The 21224-nt window shown below is 39.5% G+C and overlaps 1 protein-coding gene across 1 annotated transcript in view; it reads right to left on the minus strand.

Moving 5' to 3' along the window:
* ush2a (Usher syndrome 2A (autosomal recessive, mild)) overlaps positions 1-21224 on the minus strand; it is a 271031-nt gene that overhangs the window by 208644 nt on the left and 41163 nt on the right. The window contains exons 11-16 of the mRNA XM_059348990.1: positions 18969-19190; positions 16064-16157; positions 7547-7742; positions 6290-6420; positions 5966-6173; positions 237-520 (exon numbers count right to left, since the gene is read on the minus strand). Coding sequence (XP_059204973.1) covers positions 237-520; positions 5966-6173; positions 6290-6420; positions 7547-7742; positions 16064-16157; positions 18969-19190 — 1135 coding nt within the window. The remainder of the gene's footprint in view (positions 1-236; positions 521-5965; positions 6174-6289; positions 6421-7546; positions 7743-16063; positions 16158-18968; positions 19191-21224) is intronic.

The following is a 21224-nucleotide window of genomic DNA, read 5'->3' on the forward strand; positions in this document are numbered from 1 at the left end:
TAAAATCATTTTTTTGCGTGAGTGTGTGTACATACCATTATGATTTTTCTACTTTCTTTTGCTCAGAAACTTTATTTGTTATTATTATTGTCATATATTATATCAGAAAGTAACATCTATTCACTACCAGTGAACACCAGTGCCATGGTGGAGGGGAGAGATGAATTGCTGACAGTTTAACACAACCATTCTGACAAGATAAAAATGTAATAAATAATGTATACTTTTTAACTTGCCTTACACACACACTGTCCTGTGTGAGGATCACAGTCTGTCCCAGGTACTGTCCCTTCCAGTGAGCAGTTGCAGGGGGCGCAGGATCCCTCCAGCCTTAATCCATACGAACCCCTGCCGCAAGAGTCACATCGCTGCCCCCCCACCCCAGGCTTGCACTCACACTGCCCCCCCTCAGGCTCACAGAACTGGCTGAGGGAACCAAGGGGGTCACAGTCACATGGGATGCAGCCGTCTGGGTGGGACAGGTTCCAATAACCAAACTCACAGCGGTCACAAGAAAGACCTGGAAGGGAAGCATAAGAGAAAGAAAAAGAAAAAGAGAGTGTGTGTGTGTTAGAGAGAACAGAGTGGGACCTGCTGAGAGAACCAGAAAGGAAACAGAAATACATTTAAAAAAAGGAAATTGAAGCTTTCTTGTTCACCAACTAGCGTTTAGCCTTTCTCTGTTTGCAGGCGTGTGTGTATGCTTGTAAATGTGTGTGTGTGAGTGAGAGGGGCCGAGAGAAATGGTGGGTGAGTGTATAAAACTGCCATCATTAGGGCCAGGCCCTCTACATATGATGGATCACTCACCTAAGGCCAAACACTTAATTTCACTGAGCAAAAAAATAAATAAATTAAGCAACTACAAGAAAAGGATGGAGGGAAAGAAAAAGTAGAGATGGAGAGATGGAAAGATGGATAGAGTAAAATAAAAATAATACTAAATTACCCTCTGCTATAAAAAAACAAGAAAATGTGAGTTCTGTGGCTTTAAAGGAGATGAAGAGGAATATTTTATTTCTGCTTGTTGCCAAATTGTCTTTTTAATACTGTTCATTTCTAAAAGCTTTCACAAGATTTTTGTTTTGTAAAACATAGAAAATAAAAATAAAAAGTCAAAGTACAAAAATGCTGTTTTTTATTAACAAGTTAGGAATTAACATTTAACGACTTCGCTACTTTAAACATTAAACACCTCTCAACATTTCCAATGCCATAAGGATGTGAAATGAACCGCTTAACAGCTTCACTTCAGTTATTGCTCTTTATGCATTCATTTATTTATCTTAAATGTACATCTATCAGCTTAGCATTTTATTCATTGTGACAAATTATCTCTTAAGTTATTTTTGTTCTGTTTATAATTGCCGTAAAATTAAAAAAACACAAAAAGTGACGATACTGTGGGAGGTTTTTATGGCACCAGCAGCAGCGCCAGACTATAAGGCTAGTTAAACTATGATATGCAGTGTGAGCGAGCAGGGCTTATTTGAATATGCCATACGTATTCCATGACAGGCAATCTGTCCCTAAATGGATGCCTGGGGGCAACGCAGTCGCCACAGCCGTTTATGAGGGTGTGTGTGTTCATATGTGGGTGGGTAAAAATGTGTGTGTGCACATACATCCATGAGAGCATATCTGTACATCTGTGTTAGTGCACATGACCAAGTGCGTGTGTATCTGTGTGTCCTACTCAGTGTGCGGCAGACACTTGGCATTTCCCCTGGTCTGCCCACTTTAATGATTTTATAGATATGAATGTATTTCTCTCCATAGATCATATTTCATAATAGTGCAGTGAAGATATGTTTGCGTGTGCATGTGTGTGTGTTGAGGTGCATGCATGTCTGAGTGTGCTGGTGGTAAATATGCAGGCTGACAGAGGGATGCTTACAACCCTAACAATACTGTGATATATTGTGCTCTCAATAAAACTATACAGTTTATAAAGAATCCCACACCCATTGGAAAAAGTAATTATATTTTTTATTTACGTTTTAGACATCAAGCTGAACAAGTTGGCATTTGCAACATGAGGTTCAGCAAACACAATAGCAGAAACAACAGAATATATGAGAAAAGGAAAGAGGAGAAAAAATCAGAAAACAATAAAAAACTAGGACTGCGCGCAGTACTGAACGGGCCCTCGCAGTACACGCGTGTCGGGGCATGCTGCCGTCAGGGTCTGTGCGTTACAGGGACCAGTCTATACCACCCCTATGAATTTCATTGCCTTAAGTGTTATGGTCTGCGCACAGTGGCACTTATTAAATTAAACTGCCGCCAGAGCGCCAACTAGGGGCCGATCAATAAAATCTTCAAGGGTTATCCTCAGATGGGCATTGACAATAACTATACCAAGTTTGGTGTTAATCCGACCAACCGATATGGAGATATAAAATACTTCAATTTAAAGAGCGCCACCTTGTGGTCATCGCCCAAAATTTTGCAGAGAGCCTCAGGGGCTCATGGGGAAGGAGGATCTTGAGTTTCATGTCATTCAGACACACCAATGTGGAGATATGCAACACTTTGTGTTTTGTGTTGAAAATAGCTCCACCTGCAGGAAGTTGTTATTTAATAACTTGAGTATTCTTTGGGTTATCAAAATTCTTTTAATAACTTTTTGTCGTGAGGGTCCATAGATGCTGTGTGCAAAGTTTGGTGCAAAACGATGAAATTGCCTAGGAGGAGTTCGAAAAAGTAGGTTTGTGACATTTTGCGAATTTGCGAAAAAAAACTCTAGGCGAAAATGGGCGCCTTATATCACGAGATTCAGCACAACTCGGTGAACGCGTGGATGTAAGTTTTTTGAATGTGCGATGAAGTGTGTGGGAGTTATTAACCTAAACGCGCTTTCCTTTATTATAGCGCCACCTAGTGGTGGAAATTCAGGATGATAATAGATTATAAAAATTTTCACCATGTGTGATTTATATTTAAAGTTTCATGAGTTTTGGGGTATGTTCAGGCAGTGAAAAATGCGATCATTTGGGCACGAGAATAATAAAAATAAAAAAAATAATAATAATAAAGAATCATTCGAAATACAATAGGGACCTCGCAGGTCGTTGCCTGCTCGGGCCCTAATGAAAGAAAGTGACAACATTAGAGAATAGAAGGTGTTAGAAGATATTAGATCAGGACAGGAAGGAGGCGATTTTGTGTTGGGGGGTGCGCATGTGTGCACGTGTGCATATGAGTGTGTGTTTTCGGGACATGGCCCAGCCCTTTTATCAGTAGCCAGCTGGTTAACAGGCTCATGCATCACCATTTCAAACACTATTATGTACACACTGCACTCTGGCACCTTGTTATGAATGTGCGTGTGTCTGCGTGTGTGTATCTGTGTCTGCATGCACACATTTCAATTCCGTCCTTCTGAAGCGTGCCTGCCATTGCTCTACTCAAAGTATCAGCTTGGCGGTAATAAATTGCCATAATCAAATCTCATTTCGGAAAAATACCTGTGGGAGCAACCAAACAAACAAGGACAGAAAAAAACGAAAGTGGGTCTTGTAAGAAGGAGTGTGAAAAATACAAGGGGCTGCAGCAGTTTGTTTTAATCAACTTGGCATTGAATTAGAGAATTAAATACCAGCTTAGTCCTTGATGGCATGCAATTGTGCACGCACACACACACGCAAGCAAACACACACACCCACAGACACACACACAGACACATTTATGCACACATGCAAGAAACTAACAATCATACAATACATACATTGAAGCAAAGACAAAAGTACATAAACACACGGTCATATGCATGCACTCTCCCTTTTACATATACATAAACAGACACTCTTACACACATTTAGAAGTTCACATACACACCCCTACACTCACACGCACAACCCTGGGCCCTTGATAGCGCGGCTTAGCAATAACCATGATGCGTTGAGTTGAGGAGCGTTGGCTGGTTTTGCATTTCATACGAGCCTGCTCTTCAAAGACACACAGGGGAGAGAGTGAAACCATTTATCACAAAGAGACGCACAACGGCTGGAAGCACACCCAGCAGAAAAGCCTGTTTATTTTGGCTGGCAAAATACTTTGGGATATGGATGTGTGTGCGTTTTTGCCTGTGTGTATGCACATGCCTGGTTTGGCGCGTGCACTCAGTGTATCCACTTTTACTTTTGCGTGCACCACAATGAGCAGCTGTGCCTACGTATTAATTAAGACGCCATTACTGGACAATTAAACAGAGTAACTGTTCTAATGAAAAGCACAAGTTGTCAACAAAGTACTTGGGGACATTTTGTAAGAGAAACTACTTTAAGGAACAGACATTCTGGAGTTCAGAGGTGTGCTGCTGTGGTAACATACCATGGTTTGAGAAGACTTAAATTATGTCGATGTCTTCCTTTTCCTAATTGAACCCTCACACACAGTGGCCCTCATTTATCAAACGAGCGTACGTCAGGAAGTGTGCGTAAAGTGGGCATAAGATGATTTCTACGCAAGCCTCTGCATTTATCAATTTGGACGTGAGCGGACGGTACGATCAGATCTCACGTCTGCTCTCAGCTCGTGTACGCAAATCTGAGTCAGCGTGAAATCCACACGTCTGAGTCGGAGAATTGATCTTAGACTATAGTATCGATGCCTGGAGCTGATAAAACTCTGTGGTGTTTTGATTTTTAATAGTGACAAAGCAAAGCATGTTTAGACTACATAATTTATCATTAAAACATAATCCATAAATAAATAAACCCTGCGATCGTGAAATTCTTTAAACAGAATACCAGCCGAGGATATTAAATGTTGTTGTCTTCTGCTGTTTACTGTTATACCGCTCCGACACCGGAGCGTCAGCGTCTCCTTCACCAGCTGTTCTGCCCGAATAGAAACATTTCCAATCAGCGCTGCGACACGCTTCTCTGACTAGGACATCATTATTAGTAAATGTAAAGAGGTCAATAATATCTCTCCATCATAATAATAGCAATATTCGGATATTATATAGATTATTAGGCTTTATATATCACGATGTAATTACTCAAACCTCGCCGGGAGTTTAATAGTCCGCTACTCTGCTGACCGTATTGCGTCCTTCGGTGTCGTAAACTCTGAAGGCGAGTCATCTGAATCGGGTATATGTATTAGGGCGTGGTATTTAAATTACGCTTGTTTCGAGCCGCCACATTTATCAACAGCCGATCATTCTTACGTTGTGATTGGCGAGATACGATCGTTTGATAAATCGCACGTGGACCCTGTCGTAAGACGAAATATACACTCAGATCTGCGCTCGTTTCTACGCTTGATAAATGAGGGCCAGTGTGTTTGCCTGTCCTGTATTGGTGGGATTTAAGAAGGTGGAATGAACTTCTGCTCGTTACACTGTTCCCAAAAAGTTTCTTACCAGCAGGTGGAAAGAATCAACTCTGATACACTTGCCTTTCTCTGAGAAATGCAGTGCAACCAGTGTTCATTGGCAACTATTTTAGACTTTTTTTTGTCTTTAAAGGAAAATGCTGATAAGTTTTAGTCATTACGAGTCAAAATAATAAAAATATTTGCACCCTTAATTATGTTAGTTCTTTTCTAATCTGAAATGTGAAGAACAGGTCAGTTCGAAAGCCAATCTGCACCTCCTCACATGCAAAAATAAGTATTAACCAACCATGCAAACCCAAACAGACCTCCAAACTGCAAACTTTATGCATAATAGTACATTTGAGGATTGAAAGACTGAGACAAGGATAGAGACAGACGTAGCAGTGTGTGTGCGTGTGTGTGTTTGTGTGTGTGTGATTGTGTTCATGTGTGTACGTGTGTTTCAGAGAGACAGGATGTGTTGTAAATAAACATTTTCCATCATAGTTTTTGAACTAAACTTGCACAAACCATTGCCAACCTATCATTGAATATGTCATCAAAATAAAACCACAAAAACAAGAATCTTAAATTACAACATTAAGAAGTTTGTTTTATCCTGTGTTTGTCTGTTTACCTGTGACATGGGGTTTACACAGACACATTCCTGTGTCCTGGTTGCATCTGGGAACTCCTTCTGACGACGTGCTGATGATGCCGATGTCGCTGCAGTTACAGCGGGTGCAGCCATCTGGATTTGAGGCTTTAAGACCGTACCAACCAGGCAGACAGTCTGAACATCGACGACCTGTTACTGCAGCCTTACACTGACACTGACCCCCTACCTGGAGGTGAGAAACAAGACAGCCAAGAGAGAGATGAAGTCATGTTTAAAGCTGACTTGAAACATTAAAATTATCAAAATTGTCACCAACAATTTGATTATTGTGTTGGTTTGTACCTGGGCACAATCCATGCTGCTGTTGACTGTTCCAGCAGTGTTACAGTTGCAAGGCTGACACACGTCAATTGAAGTGGGATCAGATTCCTCTAGCCTGAAAAAGGCACTTGTACACAACTCACAGTTTTTACCTGAAACAGAAACATGTTGAGACAAAGAGTCAAAGGAACAAGTAGAAAACACAGGGGTCAACAGAGATATTAATGTCACAGTCCATGTTTCAAACTTTTTTATCTCATTAGAAAAGGGGTTTTGACAGCGTAAAACACTGCTTAATCACCCTCTAAATGACCTCTGACACCACTTTCAATTTCATAATAAATAAAAATCCCTAACCATCTAATTTCCTTTATTACCACTAATGATCATTCGCATTGAAAATACTCACCCTGTGGTAGCTTGATTTCCTACCTAGCCTCCACAGTGAACAAAGAACCCAAAAAACAGAAAAAACCTTGATGAATTTAAGTTAATGGGGGCCTGCTGAAGTGTGAGTCAGATTATGTGAAAGTGTTTGTGAAAGTTTCAGCAAAAATGCATGAGTTTGGTAAACAGTGAGCATATGACTGGATAAATGAGTTGCATGAGAGTTTTTTAACAGATGGTTTGAGATAGTTTTGCTGTTGTTTTACGGGGCTGGCATTTATTTCAAGTCATTAGGAAGTTTCTCCGTTTTTGGATTTTTCGTTCACCGTGGAGGCATTCAAGAAGGTAACTGATAAACAAATTACCATTTTAGGGGTTAAACATTCCTCATAGTCCATATACAGTATCAGAGTTTGTTGGAACCATGTATGTAATACAAACTTGTATAAAACTCATTTTGTCTGTATCTGTTTTTGCATAAATGACTTACACCAGGGCTTTCAAACTGTGTTTGCAGTTTTTTTAAACCAAGCAAGAGCACACCTGATACAACAGATCAACTGAGTGAAGGAGTTGAGTCAGGTGTACTCCTGCATGGTTGAAACAAAAGCCTGCAGGCACACCGTCCCTTTCATTGGTCAGTTTGACACCCCTGACTTACAGCCTGCTGCAGTTGTTAGCAGCTCTTTCAACATTGCTCACTAAAAATACTAAAAAAAATGCACATATTTCAGTATGAAGACAATTCACATCTGAAGGCTTATGACATCTGGTCTGTTATAATTTAACAGTACTTTAACATTAAAGTTAACTAAGGGACATAAACCAATTTTAAATTAGATTTATTCAGTAGTTATAAAATAGGAAAAGAAAACAAGTTGTTGTTTCTACCAGTGGTGTTGTGCATGCAGCTGTCACAGACGCCGCCTCCTCCTCGATAGTGCTCTTCTGGCTGGTCATCGACTCCAACTTCATAATGACAGGAGAGAGCGTGGCCGTGACACTGACAAGATCGGCAGTTCATAGGCTGGAGTTGGTCACCTGACCTGAATGGCTTGTCATTGTAGAGGGGCGCACACCGATGGCACTGTAGAAAACAGACACATACTGCATATAAAATCTGACAAACATTCCTTTATTTTATACTTCAATCTAAAAACAATGTTTGGATACTCTGCCATATTTCTTATGTGTGCTAACTCCTTTACTAAACCGCTCACAAAGAGAGTTTCTGAAGTAATTAGACCTAGTTAATACAATAATGGATGCGATAATGGACATTAACTTAATAACATACATTTAAATGAATTACAGCCTTGGTGATAAAAATGAAAACATTCTTTCACAAGAAACTGAGAATGTATACACCCCTTTGTATTAAGCAAAGGCATATAACTAATGTCATAAACGTTTTTTGTTTTTTTTTAAACTGTGTGCACATTAAAAGTGATCCAATGACAAGTGAAATGCTTGCTATTATGGAACAAAGACAGAATGAGACAGACACATAGACAAAGAGATATACAGAATATGAGAGGGGGATATATAAAGACAGAAAAATCAGTGGTCCGTGTAAATCTAAATCTAAAGAGAGAGAAGAAGAATACACACAAATGAATAGAAAACACAGAGGCATTCTCCACTATATAATAAAAAGCCAGTGTGTATACACACACACACACACACACACACACACACAGCATAGGGAAATCAAACTGCTAATGAGGAGTGACTTGCAACAGCTAGGGCTTTCACACAGGCCCACTTTCATGTCAAAATAAACATACCAAGGTGTGTGTAGGGGAGGAGGAAGGGAAAAAAGTAACATAAAAAATGCATTTTTCTGTAGCAGAGAGCAGCAGAGGCGAGAAGCAGCAAGTACAAGCCCTTTGATTTTGTTCACCAGTCAGTACAAATTATGGTGGACAAGGGGGGCATCAAATGGCGGGATTAAAAATGTATTAAAAAACACAGGAGTTCCTCCCATGTGTGACACATGCAGACCTGCACTGGGCCCATTATGTATGACACACAGAGGAGGGGGGATGGCAGGGGGAAGAGAGGGGGAGGGGGAGCGTGTAGATGGAAAAAGGGGAAAAGGCTTCTACTTTGTATACGACAGAAAAGGGGGAGAGAGGTAGTTCCAGGAAACTGATGTGAACAGAAATGAGGAAAAAAATTCCCTTTGTGTTTTAAAGATTAAGACTGCAGGGACAGAAAGACAAGAAACAGACAAAGATCCACAAGTGTGCGAGCAAGAGATGTGGGGCAGAAACAGAAGACAAAGAGAGCGATCAAAAATAAAATTAATGTCAGTATGTGAAGAAGACAAAAGGCCCCATGTGTACTGTAGCTACACCACGGCACAAGCCTCAGAACGAGACATATGCAGCACACAAAATCATATCCAACAGTTATGATGTTTTCTGCTGTTAAAGGTGCCCTGTAGAGTTCCGTTTATATTCAGTGCGTCTCACCAAAAGGTGTTTTGTGTATCCTTGGGGTCGAACAAATTTTTAAAATGTATTTCAATCATCGTCTTCTTCACTGCTTTGCGTTTCCAGTGGAAAGAATGGGTATTAGGCTGCTATTGGGCATCCTTTTGTGTTTACATGATACAAAAACAAAGCATACTCCTCATCAAACATTGTTCCATGGTCAAAAACTCCCCACAGCAAGTCCTCCATGTCCATTGTCCTTACACAATTTAATTAATTTAACTTATCCAAAACCATTCATGTGTTGACCATTCAATTTATTCCTCATTCTAAATTATTCTACAATTACGATTCTGTGAAAAACAATAGTAGAAACAGAATGCAAGCGGCCTACACTTAAATAAAAACAGTACGAAGACAGGCTATTGAACAGTCAAACTTGGGAACGGGGACAATGGGAAAAACTTGTTTTCTGTAACTATCATATTTAGATTTAATACAGCGTCCCAACTCTTTTGGAATTGGGGTTGTAAATAACTGAGTCCCATTTTTCCAATTTAACACCATGTCTGGATTTTCTTGCTGTGGTGGCCAAACATGATTAAATTAACAAACATGTCTGCTCATTTAAAAGGAATATTTAAGAAGACAAATACACTTCCTCTCCACAGAATGAACAAGATCTAAAGAGTTTGCATATCTGTATATCTGTGTGTGTTTTTACGTGTGTGTGTGTGTGTGTGTGTGTGTGTGTGTGTGTGTGTGTGTGTGAGTCCAGAGTGCTGTTCCCTGTTGGGTGATTATTAACTGGATCTAATGAAGCAGCAGGAGATTCTCTGGAGACATGATGTATGCACACACATACTAACACACACAAACACCTGAGACAAAAAGAAACAACACCCCCCAACTCACCCACCACACACACACACACACACACACACACACACACACACACACACACACACACAGGAGAGTGAGTCTTGGGACATGTAATTCCACAGGATTGCTGGGATGTTTGCATGTTGCTATTTGTTCTGTCTGTCTCCTGCCCGTCTGTCTGTCATGCTGTTTGGCTTTGGATCTATTTAATGTCATACCTACAATAACTTCCTGTCTCTCTGTCTCTGTTTGTCCATGCTGCTCTTCCTCTCCTGCCCTTCTGTCTGTATGTCTGTCTGCGGCTCTGTGCCCCAAAACGTTTCACATATCAAAGGTGCTGTTCTTTCTGCACTTGGAACAGAAAGCTCTCACTACATCTCACTCTCCGTCTCATCCACTGGGGATGAGTTGAAGAGCGAGATGTACAGAGTTCTCCTCTCCCGTATCTCCCTCCCTTTTTATTCCTCTTTCGTCTTCTCTACCTCTGTGCCTCTTCGTTCTTCCCACCCTTCCTTCCTCTTCCATCTCCTCTCTTTCTGAAAAACAAATCACTCTGTACATCTCCCCGGGCTTCCCACCTCTTCCCTTCCTCACTCGCTTCCCCCTGTCTCTACCGTCCCCCAACTGCTTGTTCTCATAGCCACGGTGAGTATGTGAGCAGGAAATATTACCATACCAAATGAAAGGGAGAGGATTTTTTCTTCCTCCTCTTTTCTTTTCATTCAACATTGCGTTACCTTCCCTCTCTCCCAGCCTGCTAATTAGTCGAGGGACTGGTGTTTGGGAGTTAAAAGAAAACTGCGCACGTTCATTCTCTTCTTCATACAAAAGGTTTTGATGGCGCTCCATCATCTGCACACAGTACCAGCAGCAAAAAAAGGACAGCACATACGATAGATGGAGTGTACATGGTTTTAATTCTGATGCTTTTATCTCTCTGAAAATAGCCAGTCCTCTGTAACATGACTGCATCTTATATGGAGCTTAAAGAAAAGTTCTACCTTCTTCAAGCCCACTTCTTTTTTATTTATAACATTCACTTAAATTAGGAGAACATCTCCTAAGGAACAATATTTTTATGCTTTATAAAACAATATTCTGGATCTAAAAATACTGTCTCAAATTTTGTGTTACTGTTTTCTAATAGACTGTTGTACGGAGGAGGATTGGGGCCAGGTAGGAGAAAAAAATGAAAAGAGGATTTTTTTTCCAATATGCAGTCCGAGAATAAAGTTGAAATGTTGAGAAAGTTGAAATACAATCTAGAGAAAAAAAGTTGAAATGAAGACAATAAAGTCTACTTTTTGTGTTCAGTAAAGTTGGAAAGATATTCACAGATTGCTTGTTCCCGTGTCAATAAGTCATCAGAGGAACATTGTTTCGGAGAAACGGCGTCTATCTGAACAGTTAGGGAGACTGCAAGCTACAAACTGATTTTCATCAATGTCATAAAATAAGCACAGACCACAATATTTAAGGGTGCAGTATTACTAAAATTCCCCTACACATAAATGAGCAATTCTTGGTAGTGGACTACAACAATTATTCTCCGCATGTAGATTTTTTTCTTGACATTGTATTTCAATTTTTTTCTTGAAGTGCATTATGAATTATTTTTTTCCTCCTCTTGTTATTTTTTTCTCCTGGCCCTTATCCTCTTCAATAACATTGTATGTACACATTGACCGAGGAGGTGTAGTGTGAGGAACCATTTAAGTTCAATTAATGTCAAGATGCAGCTAATTTAGTTAAATTTAATGCATATATTATATTACTTCAAAGAAAAGATTAATAAAAATGTATCCTAATGTGTTTGTTAGCTGAAGTCCCTACTGCGTGATACACGGTGTTGCTATTCTTAGCCATATGCTTTTTTTATCAAATAGGTTGAATCATTGTCATATTTATCTTGGTCTAGTCTGGGCTTGTGTGGCTGTTGTCCGATGAAAATTAAATTCAACAAGAGAGAGAGAGAGAAGAAAGCATTAATGTACATGTGAATTATGAATGAGGAATGTTGTTGTCCATTTATTAACCAGACTTCATTCAGAATTAAATCACAATCAAGCAAATGGTGGCAGGACAAGACATCATTGAGAACTACTACTATTCAATGCAGCATATAAAGGTAGCTAATTAGTAACTTGTTAAATTATAAAATTACAAATAGTGTTTTATTTCATGTACATAACTTATTAAATATTTATTTTCAATTGTAATGTATTGTGTGTTCAAGTGGTGTACTGTGCTACAGAGTAAAGGATAACATCTTATTTTCGCTCTGAATGTTTCGACAAAACCTGCTGAGTGAGGAGCCTCCTCTAATGGATATGTGGACATTCAGATGGCCTGTCACAAGGATCTGTGTGTGTGCAAGTGTGTGTGTTTGTGTGTTAATCTGCTGGGGCAACTCATCTTATCCTAAATGCCATGACCAATTTCACGCTCTCACTGGAAAGGTCGTGCCACTGGTGTGTGTGTGTGTGAGCATGTTTGTGTGTGCATGTCCGTGTTGTGTGTATCAGAAGTTAACCCGGTTAACCCCAGCGTAGGTGAAAATCTGCTGCTGAGGCAGACTTTAGCAACAGAGATCCTGGAGAACGCTACTTAACGTCACTAGCCATCAATATCTATCACACACACACATACACACACACACAGGCAGAAACACAGAAAAACACACACACAAACACAGTGTCCAGTTCAGAATCTAGAAAATATATATAATATAATATATATATATAATAATATATACACACGAACCACATACACATACACACCAGCACACAAATTGGTAAATGATGTAAAGTCTATGGTCAAATGAGCCTCCAGCAGCCTGATGTAACTAGCCCTAATGCTTTTGGGTCGAGACTAAGAAACACACAAGATGGCTTAAAAAACAGGAAGTGCAGATTGATTTGCATCATACCATGACGATGTATTTAAACTTCTGTGACACTAGTATCAGACAAGAATGAATTCCCCCAAAATGCTCCTCTCAACCGACAAATGACAAAGACAAAACACAACAAAAAAAACACAGCATGTAACGTGATGTACGATACAATATATGATATAGCTTTCAGACATGACTGAATCCATCAGCTGTGGAGAGACGTATAGAGACAGAGTGACAGAATGAGAGATCAACTCTGACACAGAGTGCACAGAAGAAAGAATCAAAAGAAAGAATGAGAAAGTGGGCAAGCGTGTGTGCGTTTGCATTTAAGTGTGTGTGAGAGAGTTTAAGTGTGTGTCTTCCGAGGCCCCCGTTGATCATCTTGACACATGTCTGAGCATTTCTGTCACTTTAATGTCACTGTGGAAATTCTGCAGATTAGTACAACATCCGTCATGGTGCTAGGCCGATCCAAGTCAACAGAACGCATGCAATATTAAACGCTAATATTCCCCACAGCCTTTTATGCTCCAATATTACAGAGACAGAAGAAAGGTCCTGAATATTCACTCAGAGAGATGACATGGACAGGTTTGGGAGAAAAGTGCGTACGGGCGCACACACAGATGATCACACAAAAAGGACTCAGTATAGACACATACATAGATTGCACACACTCCTTTACTTGCAAATGTGGCAGCGCAAGCAGAGATTAATTTACATAAAAGATACACACAAATATATCCATATTGCTTTCTTCCATTGTATCACAAAGGAACTAATGTATGTACGAGTGAGAAGAAAAGAAACAGAACAGGAGGACGGGTAGACATGAGACAGTGAGAAATATGGGAGAAAGAGAGGAATGAAACATGAGAAACAGAGTCAAACAAGAATGAATTAAATGCTTAGAAAGCGAGGCAATAAGGAGTGAGGGGGAGTAGAGAAAACGGCTGAGTGAAATGAAGCGAAAGACAAACAGAGAGAGAAAGAGAGCTGATTAGAGATGCATGCTGAGGGAATGTCATTGTTCTAGTCGATTTGAGACATTATTTAAACTGAGACCCGAGAGAGAAAGACAGAGTATGAGAGAGAATGGTCGACAAAGAGAAGTGGATGGAGGTGGGAGAGGGACCTAGAGAGAGGAAACAGGAAAGTGGTGTATAAGAAGACAAATAGAGAGGGTGAGGAAGAGAAAAAGGGCAGGAAGATATTTATTCTTCTGCATTAGTCTGGAAGATGGTATAAACCTGACAATGTTCAAATATTGTGTGTGTGTGTGTGTGTGTGTGTGTGTGTGTGTGTGTGTGTGTGTGTGTGTGTGTGTGTGCTATGACAACTTTTATTTTAGTCTGGAGTTCATATAAGACAAAAACTATTAAATGCAAGGGTGTGCGTAGGAGGGTGCTTGTTATTGTTTTCAAGTATAAGAGAAAAACAAGGAACAGAACAGCTGCTGGTTGACAACTGTACTTCTCCACTGATGGCCTATGTCGCCTCTGTCTGAAATACGCGCACACACACACACACACACACACACACACACACACCACACCACACCACACCACACACACACACTAATACACAGACACCGGTGTATGAATGATACATAAGTAGTGAATAATGCAGGCTGTCCTGTGCTACAGTGAGGTGGAGCAGTCATACTGAACTTTTCACTGCTGACCGACGAGAGGCTGTGTTAGGGTGATGTCTGCTAAGGCCTGGCAAGTTGTATTAGCTTTGTTGCAAGCAAAGGCCTGGTCCTGAGTCAAACTCAGACTGAAATCAAATTGTGCTGTTACCCTGGAGCATATCAGTGTATGGATACTCACGTTTTGTTTAACTGGGGATGCCACAAGATTAAAGATGTTACTGATACTATCAAGTGTGAAAGATGCTTTTGACTTAACAGCCATGTTTTTTTCTCTCTCAGATTTTAATACTATTGATGCTGAGGGCAGGGGTGCAGGGTAGTAAAAAGCATTCTTAAACTACTACTTCGTAGTCTTAGCCTTTGAGTTTAAATTTTTAGATGTGATTCTATTGAACCTGACATGTTTTCATGAGGGGTGCTTTTGGTATAGTCCAGTTTGGGAGAAAGGTGTACACAGCTGTGGGCTGTGCACATAGCTTGTTAATGGTTACTTCAACAACAGTTGTAATGATATAATGAGTGTCAATGCTGAGGTTAAAAAAACAAAACTATGTTATCATGTTTAAGCCCATTTACTACAAATTGTATGTTCTTTATATTCTTGCTTATATCACTGAAAAATAGCACTTTCGATCAAGAAAACTCCGAAGACAGTCTACTATATGAAAATCAACCTGTACAGACTTGAAAGGCAATCCAGTCCAACAACAGTCTTTCCAGGGTTAAACTGATCTTTTCTTCTCCACAAAGTAAGGCAATGTCAAAGCAAGTAAAGACTATTAGACGAGATTAGAGTTTTAGATCAGAGGAGTGACCTACTGTAAATCTAATTGAAAATGTCTGAGACACCACATATTCAGTCATCATAAATCACACACCCTTACAGGAGTCTCGCGCCAACAAGGCTGATGTCACCTGTCAGTTATTTACAACTTTAACAGCATTCAGTGCATTGCCTGATTTAGCAGTCTGATCGCACTGATAGCTGTCCATTAAGCAAAATGTCAGGTTCAAAGCAGAACCGCTATCCCGCATGAGTCCATGCATGGCAGTCAGTGCCACTTAATCAGTTTCACAGCAAATGAGAATTAAAACCCAAGATCTAAACTAGACAAAAAGAAAGAAGGGGAAAAAAGGAATATATTAGATTTCTCATGAATGTGTTTGTGTGTGTGTGTTAATTTATTAGAGGAGTCCTCTTTATGTCGTCGAGAAGGAAAGTGCTTAATTAAGACGGTGAGGAGATTCTCCCAAGGGGGACTCCTCTGGGCTCAGTGTTTGTGTGTATTTATATGCTTGAACTTAAAATGAGAAAACATCTGGATCAAATGCTGATATTGATATTTGGGACTAAAAATCCCAGACAAAGCAAACTAGTGAGGTGAAAAAGGTGTAAAAAAAAAAAAAAAAAGGTTTTAAAAGTTTAAATAGGTGGGACTTGTGGCAACATGACCCTCTAATAACACCACTACACACACAAATGAACATTACAAATTGGTTTTACACGTTTTTGTGATCACATATTTGTTACTCACATTGTTTCCCTCCGTGTGGCTCTCAGGCAGACACAGACATCGGTAGGGCGTCACGCTGGTATCACAGTGGTCTGCATGGCCATGACACTCACATCTGGCCAGGTGACACAGAGCAGGAGAGAAGGGTAAACAGACTGTACTGGTAAGGCCTCAAAACACATTTGATAATTTGATTATTGGAATATCACATTTCAACGTAAAAACAGACGCATGTAACAACAAAAAGGTAACGACATGTCAAAAGCTCCCCCTCCTCCATGGTCTCTGTTGCCACCTCCTCCATAGAGCTGCAGTAGTGCCATTAAGAAGTTCCCATTCAACATTTATATATGCCACCCTGAGAACTATCAGAGCAACATAACAGGTAGCAGACAGCCCTGTCTCTCTCTCTCTCTCACGCACACACACTCCTACATTACCAAAAGTGGGCTATTAGAATTAACTACTTCTTGGTAGCCCTTCTTTTAATACTATGTGAACTAGTTATGACATCCATTAAAGCTGAGCCTTTATGGTTGGAGTAGACTGGTATCTTCAATGTGTAGCCTGTTAAATAAATCCCCTATAGTCTTAAAGCCTGCCCAAGGCTTTCACACTATGGAGGAATGTAAAAAAAATAAATCACTAAAGGGTCCTTGACTTGATTTTGGTGTGATTTAAAACTTGATTTAAAGAGTGGACCTCCAAAACGCCCCCATTGGCTTACTGATCCACTAATGGTGAATGTGCCAAGGTCCACTGTTGGATAGCTATGCAAGCGCAAAAACACAGACATGCATGTACGCTCACACACATGCACACGCAGAAACACACATTCACTGTGAACAGTCATTTAATTATTCATACAGCTATTCAGCTGCTTTTTCACCTTTCTTTCCTCCTTCTGTGTATCCTTTCACCACTGTCTGTAATCAACGGGCTACATTAATCAAATCTAAAGCATGTTTTTTTGTGTTCATGTGTTATCTCGTACGTACGAAAAAAAAATGTCATCTTGCCTTTCAGGGCTTCGTTTCTTGTACGTGCAAGATACTATTTTATACGTACAAGATAAACTTAAGTAGCCATGTGGAACATGCAGTCTCACAATATGATTCCATTAGACCTTATATCTACACTTTTTAACCCAAGTCGGCACCTATGCACAGTCCCATTATGTTTTACAGACATTTGTAGTTAACTAATAAGGTAAAACATTTTGTTTATGCTGCATTTTGCTGAACTTTCACTTCACTTTGTATCGTGCATCAGACACTTCCCTCAAAACAGCCTAATTAAGCCTCAAAGTTTTTTTGGCCAAAACCTAAATTTATCTCATATGTAGATTAGATTAGATTTATTGTCCCCAAGGGGAAATTCATTTTCACATCACTGTACATTCAACAGATAACACAGACGCTCAACATTAACATCACACAACACATGACATAGAAACATTACATGGCAAATAAACATTCATCGCTCTCTTTTGTTTAGAGCAGCAATGGCTGCAGAGATCAGGCTTTTTCCAAGGCGAGCCCCTTTACACCTTAATGTTCTGTACCTCCGACCGGAAGGCAGTGGGGTGAGGTACTGGTTGAGTGAATGTGTAATGTCCTGTTCTATTGTGGTTGCAATGCGTGAGATGGCCCTGTATGTACAAGATACGAAGCCTTGAAAGTCAAGGTGAAAAATAAATTGGGGGGCCAAAACTTTTGGTTTTGAAAAAAAAAAATCACCTTGCCTTTCAGGGCTTCTGTAGACAAGTGAATTACAAAACAATAATTTATCCAGCCCATATAAAATTATATAAAACTAAAAGGATGAACTGGCTTTTAGTGAAGAAATAACTTTTTTAACAATATAACAATTTAAATATATAATATATCATAATACCTTAGATTACAATAATGCAATAATAATAACTTTATCATTTAATCTTTTCAGAAAGCTGCTCTAACTGTTGTTTGTCCTGAGAACATTTTTAAACAACACTAATGCAAGCAGTGATAGCCATCACAAATAAACAAAAAAATAAAACCTCACAAACAAAAGCTGATGTACGGCAGTTGCTTTTTACAGCATTAAAAAATAGTGTTGTTACATAAAAGCAAGATATGTAAACTATCTGATTGCTGTGTTCACATGTGCACATGTATAAATAACAATTCAAGCTGGGGGCTGTAACAATAAGTAACAAAAACACCACTATTGTTTAACCCAATCATATAAAAATGACTTGCTATATTTAATAGAAAACTATATGAAAAAGAATCATGAATGACATTTCTATTCCACAATATCATGCAGTAATGTAATGTAAGAGGGAGTTTATTCTAACGCATACACTCAGGTTTGGAGTGTACTCTCTTGCCAACATGCCTATTTACATGCTTTATAAACAATGAAGAGAGGAGAGATAGAGAGATGGTAAAAGAATGAAAAGAGGGGGAGAAGAGGAGGGATGAAGAATGCAAAGATGAGATTTCAGCAGCTCTAAATCTCTGTTTCTCCTACTTCACTGTAACAAGCTACTAATTAAAACAGCTTAGAGGGAGGGGGAGGGAGAAAAAGAGTTAGAGATGATTGCCTCCTGCATAATCCTATAATTACCACAGTCATAAAAAACAGTCACTCTGTCAGTCTAATGAAGAGATGTGTTCACAATTACTCTCAGAAAGCTCTGCTGATACTCAACAGCCTGTGTCAAAATATTTTTCTAGCTGCCGAACTGTGCTCGCACATTTTTAACAAATCAAGCTGAAAAGATATTCAAGTGTTTCTTTCAGCCAATTAGACCACTTCAATAAAATTCTGACAAGTGACAGGAGTGACTTACAAATTTGTAATTATGTTACATGGTGGTTCCTCTACAATAATTTGTTAAATTGTGAACTAAAATATAGAAACATTTGTAAGTCCTAACCTGCCACTGATGGTGATCTCACTGATGGCATAGTATCTGTGTCGCTGGTTCACCCCGGCTGCTCTGGTGTAGGATTGTCCACTCAGGTGGATCCTGACCTGGGTGGCATGTACCATCTCCTGCAGGGCAGGAGTGTTGTAGAAGTCATTATAGCCTGGCCTCGGGTTTGGCTCCGGGGTCAGCAGACTGAATATGATGCTACCTCCTGAGAAGGGAACATCGCTGGAACACAGGAAACATAAACACACATTAAAGCAGTTAATTAAAGCAGCCTATGTGTTAAGGTCTTCAAAAATAAAAAAAAATAGATAAGGGAGTTGTTTATTATGTTTATGTACAAAAAATAATATAAAGAAAAAGACTATGAACTGATATGCCATCATCAGAATAAATGAAAATAGGGGAGGATGATATAAGATTTTAATTGTGGGTCCCAAAAAACCCATAATAAGTTGATTGTGATGAATTTCCATTCTCGCAATAATCTAAAATTGCTACAAACATTGCAGCGTTAGTATGTGGTTCCTGTCCTCCTAATCTAAGCCTGGCTGTTCTGACAGAGCCCATTTTTTCAGTTTACTACAGCTTTTCCTCTTACTGTAGTATTAATTTGGCCACAGCTCAGTTCAAATTGAATAATGTATTTTACTTTACAGAAAATGAATCTACTCATTTTATATATGCTTTGGTTCCATTGTAAAAGTTATTGTCCAATGATTACTCTCATATGTTAATATTGGTATCTGCTCCCAAAGTCCAGTGGTCGGGAAGCAGTGTACAGCAAAGCCCTCGTCTTTGTCTTGGTAGTGCTGAAAGACTTATTCAGGCTACTTCTCTTGGGCATGTATTTATGTGTGTGAGTGTTCAGTACACACTGCCACACATATTGTTGCAAATACAATGTATGTTTGTCCATATAAGAGCACTGTGTCCTGTGTCTCCTATGCTTGTGTATTGAGACATAAGGTGATAAAATTTGACTGAAACATACACCTGATGGCAGCTGAAAACACATATTCACATACACAGCATGCAATATTCAGGCCACTTGTTCAGGCACTTACCACCTCCACTGACCAATTTCCTGCAGAAACCCTGCAGTTTAAAACTTTACACTCAGGGAACTAATATCTTCAATTTTACTTTCCGGTGCAACTGGGTGATTCTGACAAAAACTGTTGGGTCACTTTAGTGCCCAATGGCAGAATGGTTACATGCAGAGGCTTTGTGAAATCCAGCTAGTTTTTTCAAATGAAATATAAATTGGCAGTGATACTGCAGCTGTTGAATTTCATAAACACCACACATGTTTTACTGTTAAATCTATAGCTAAGGGGAAAAAAGGCCTCCACCACTGACATGAGAGCAATTTAAATTTTAATAATTTTAAAATGCCTGCATACTTGTTTATCTGTACATGGAGAAAAAATGCAAAAAGATCACTAACAGCACTCCTGAAGCAGTACTGTAATTGAATGGCATGAAAACACCTGAAATGAGGCGTGTTTGAACGCATCTTGCAAGACACTCCAGCAAACTCAGAGGCAACGATGTCTCTTGCAAAATAAATTAATCTTTCAAGATAAAAAACATAAATCTTGCAAGATCAAAGACAGTGCTCTTCTTGATATAATTATCAACCACTAATGTCACAGAGTGTGTTATTATGTTGCCAATGTGAGGTTCAATTGCTCTCATGCCAATTTTAACTAATACGTATAACTGTGCCAGGAAAGGTTGTATCTGATATCATTCGTCAGTCAAGTGAAAAATAAGCAATGACTATATAATCTGTGATCTACTCATACCTGTTCTATCTAGTGCCAACCAGGGCCTTGATATAAGCAGCTATGCCAAGATTTAGTGTGTGTGATATTCTGTGTGTGTGTGTGTGTGTTAAGACTATGTTCCAAGGCCAGTTCTCCATCTAGTGCCAATCGAGAACTTGTTACCGGTCATGTGCCAAGGCAGCACTGTAGGTGGTTAGCTTTATAATCACTGAGTGCCAGAGTGAGTGTGTGTATTGGCCATGTGTATGATTTCCTTTGATTTCTTTTGACTTATGTTTTGTGTGGGCTTGTACATGCACTAAAACACACACGTGTGCACACATAAACATGTGTTTGTGTGTGTTCATATACTTCTTAGTCGTGCCAGTTAATTTCTGTGTAATCTCCTCTGACCACCCAACAGCATACTGCAAGAACACATGGTTCTTCTCTGGGGGAAATCCCCAAAACAGACCAAGAGACTATT

The sequence above is a fragment of the Centropristis striata genome, chromosome 2 (genome assembly GCF_030273125.1).
Source record: "Centropristis striata isolate RG_2023a ecotype Rhode Island chromosome 2, C.striata_1.0, whole genome shotgun sequence".
Classification (NCBI taxonomy): Eukaryota; Metazoa; Chordata; class Actinopteri; order Perciformes; family Serranidae; genus Centropristis; species Centropristis striata.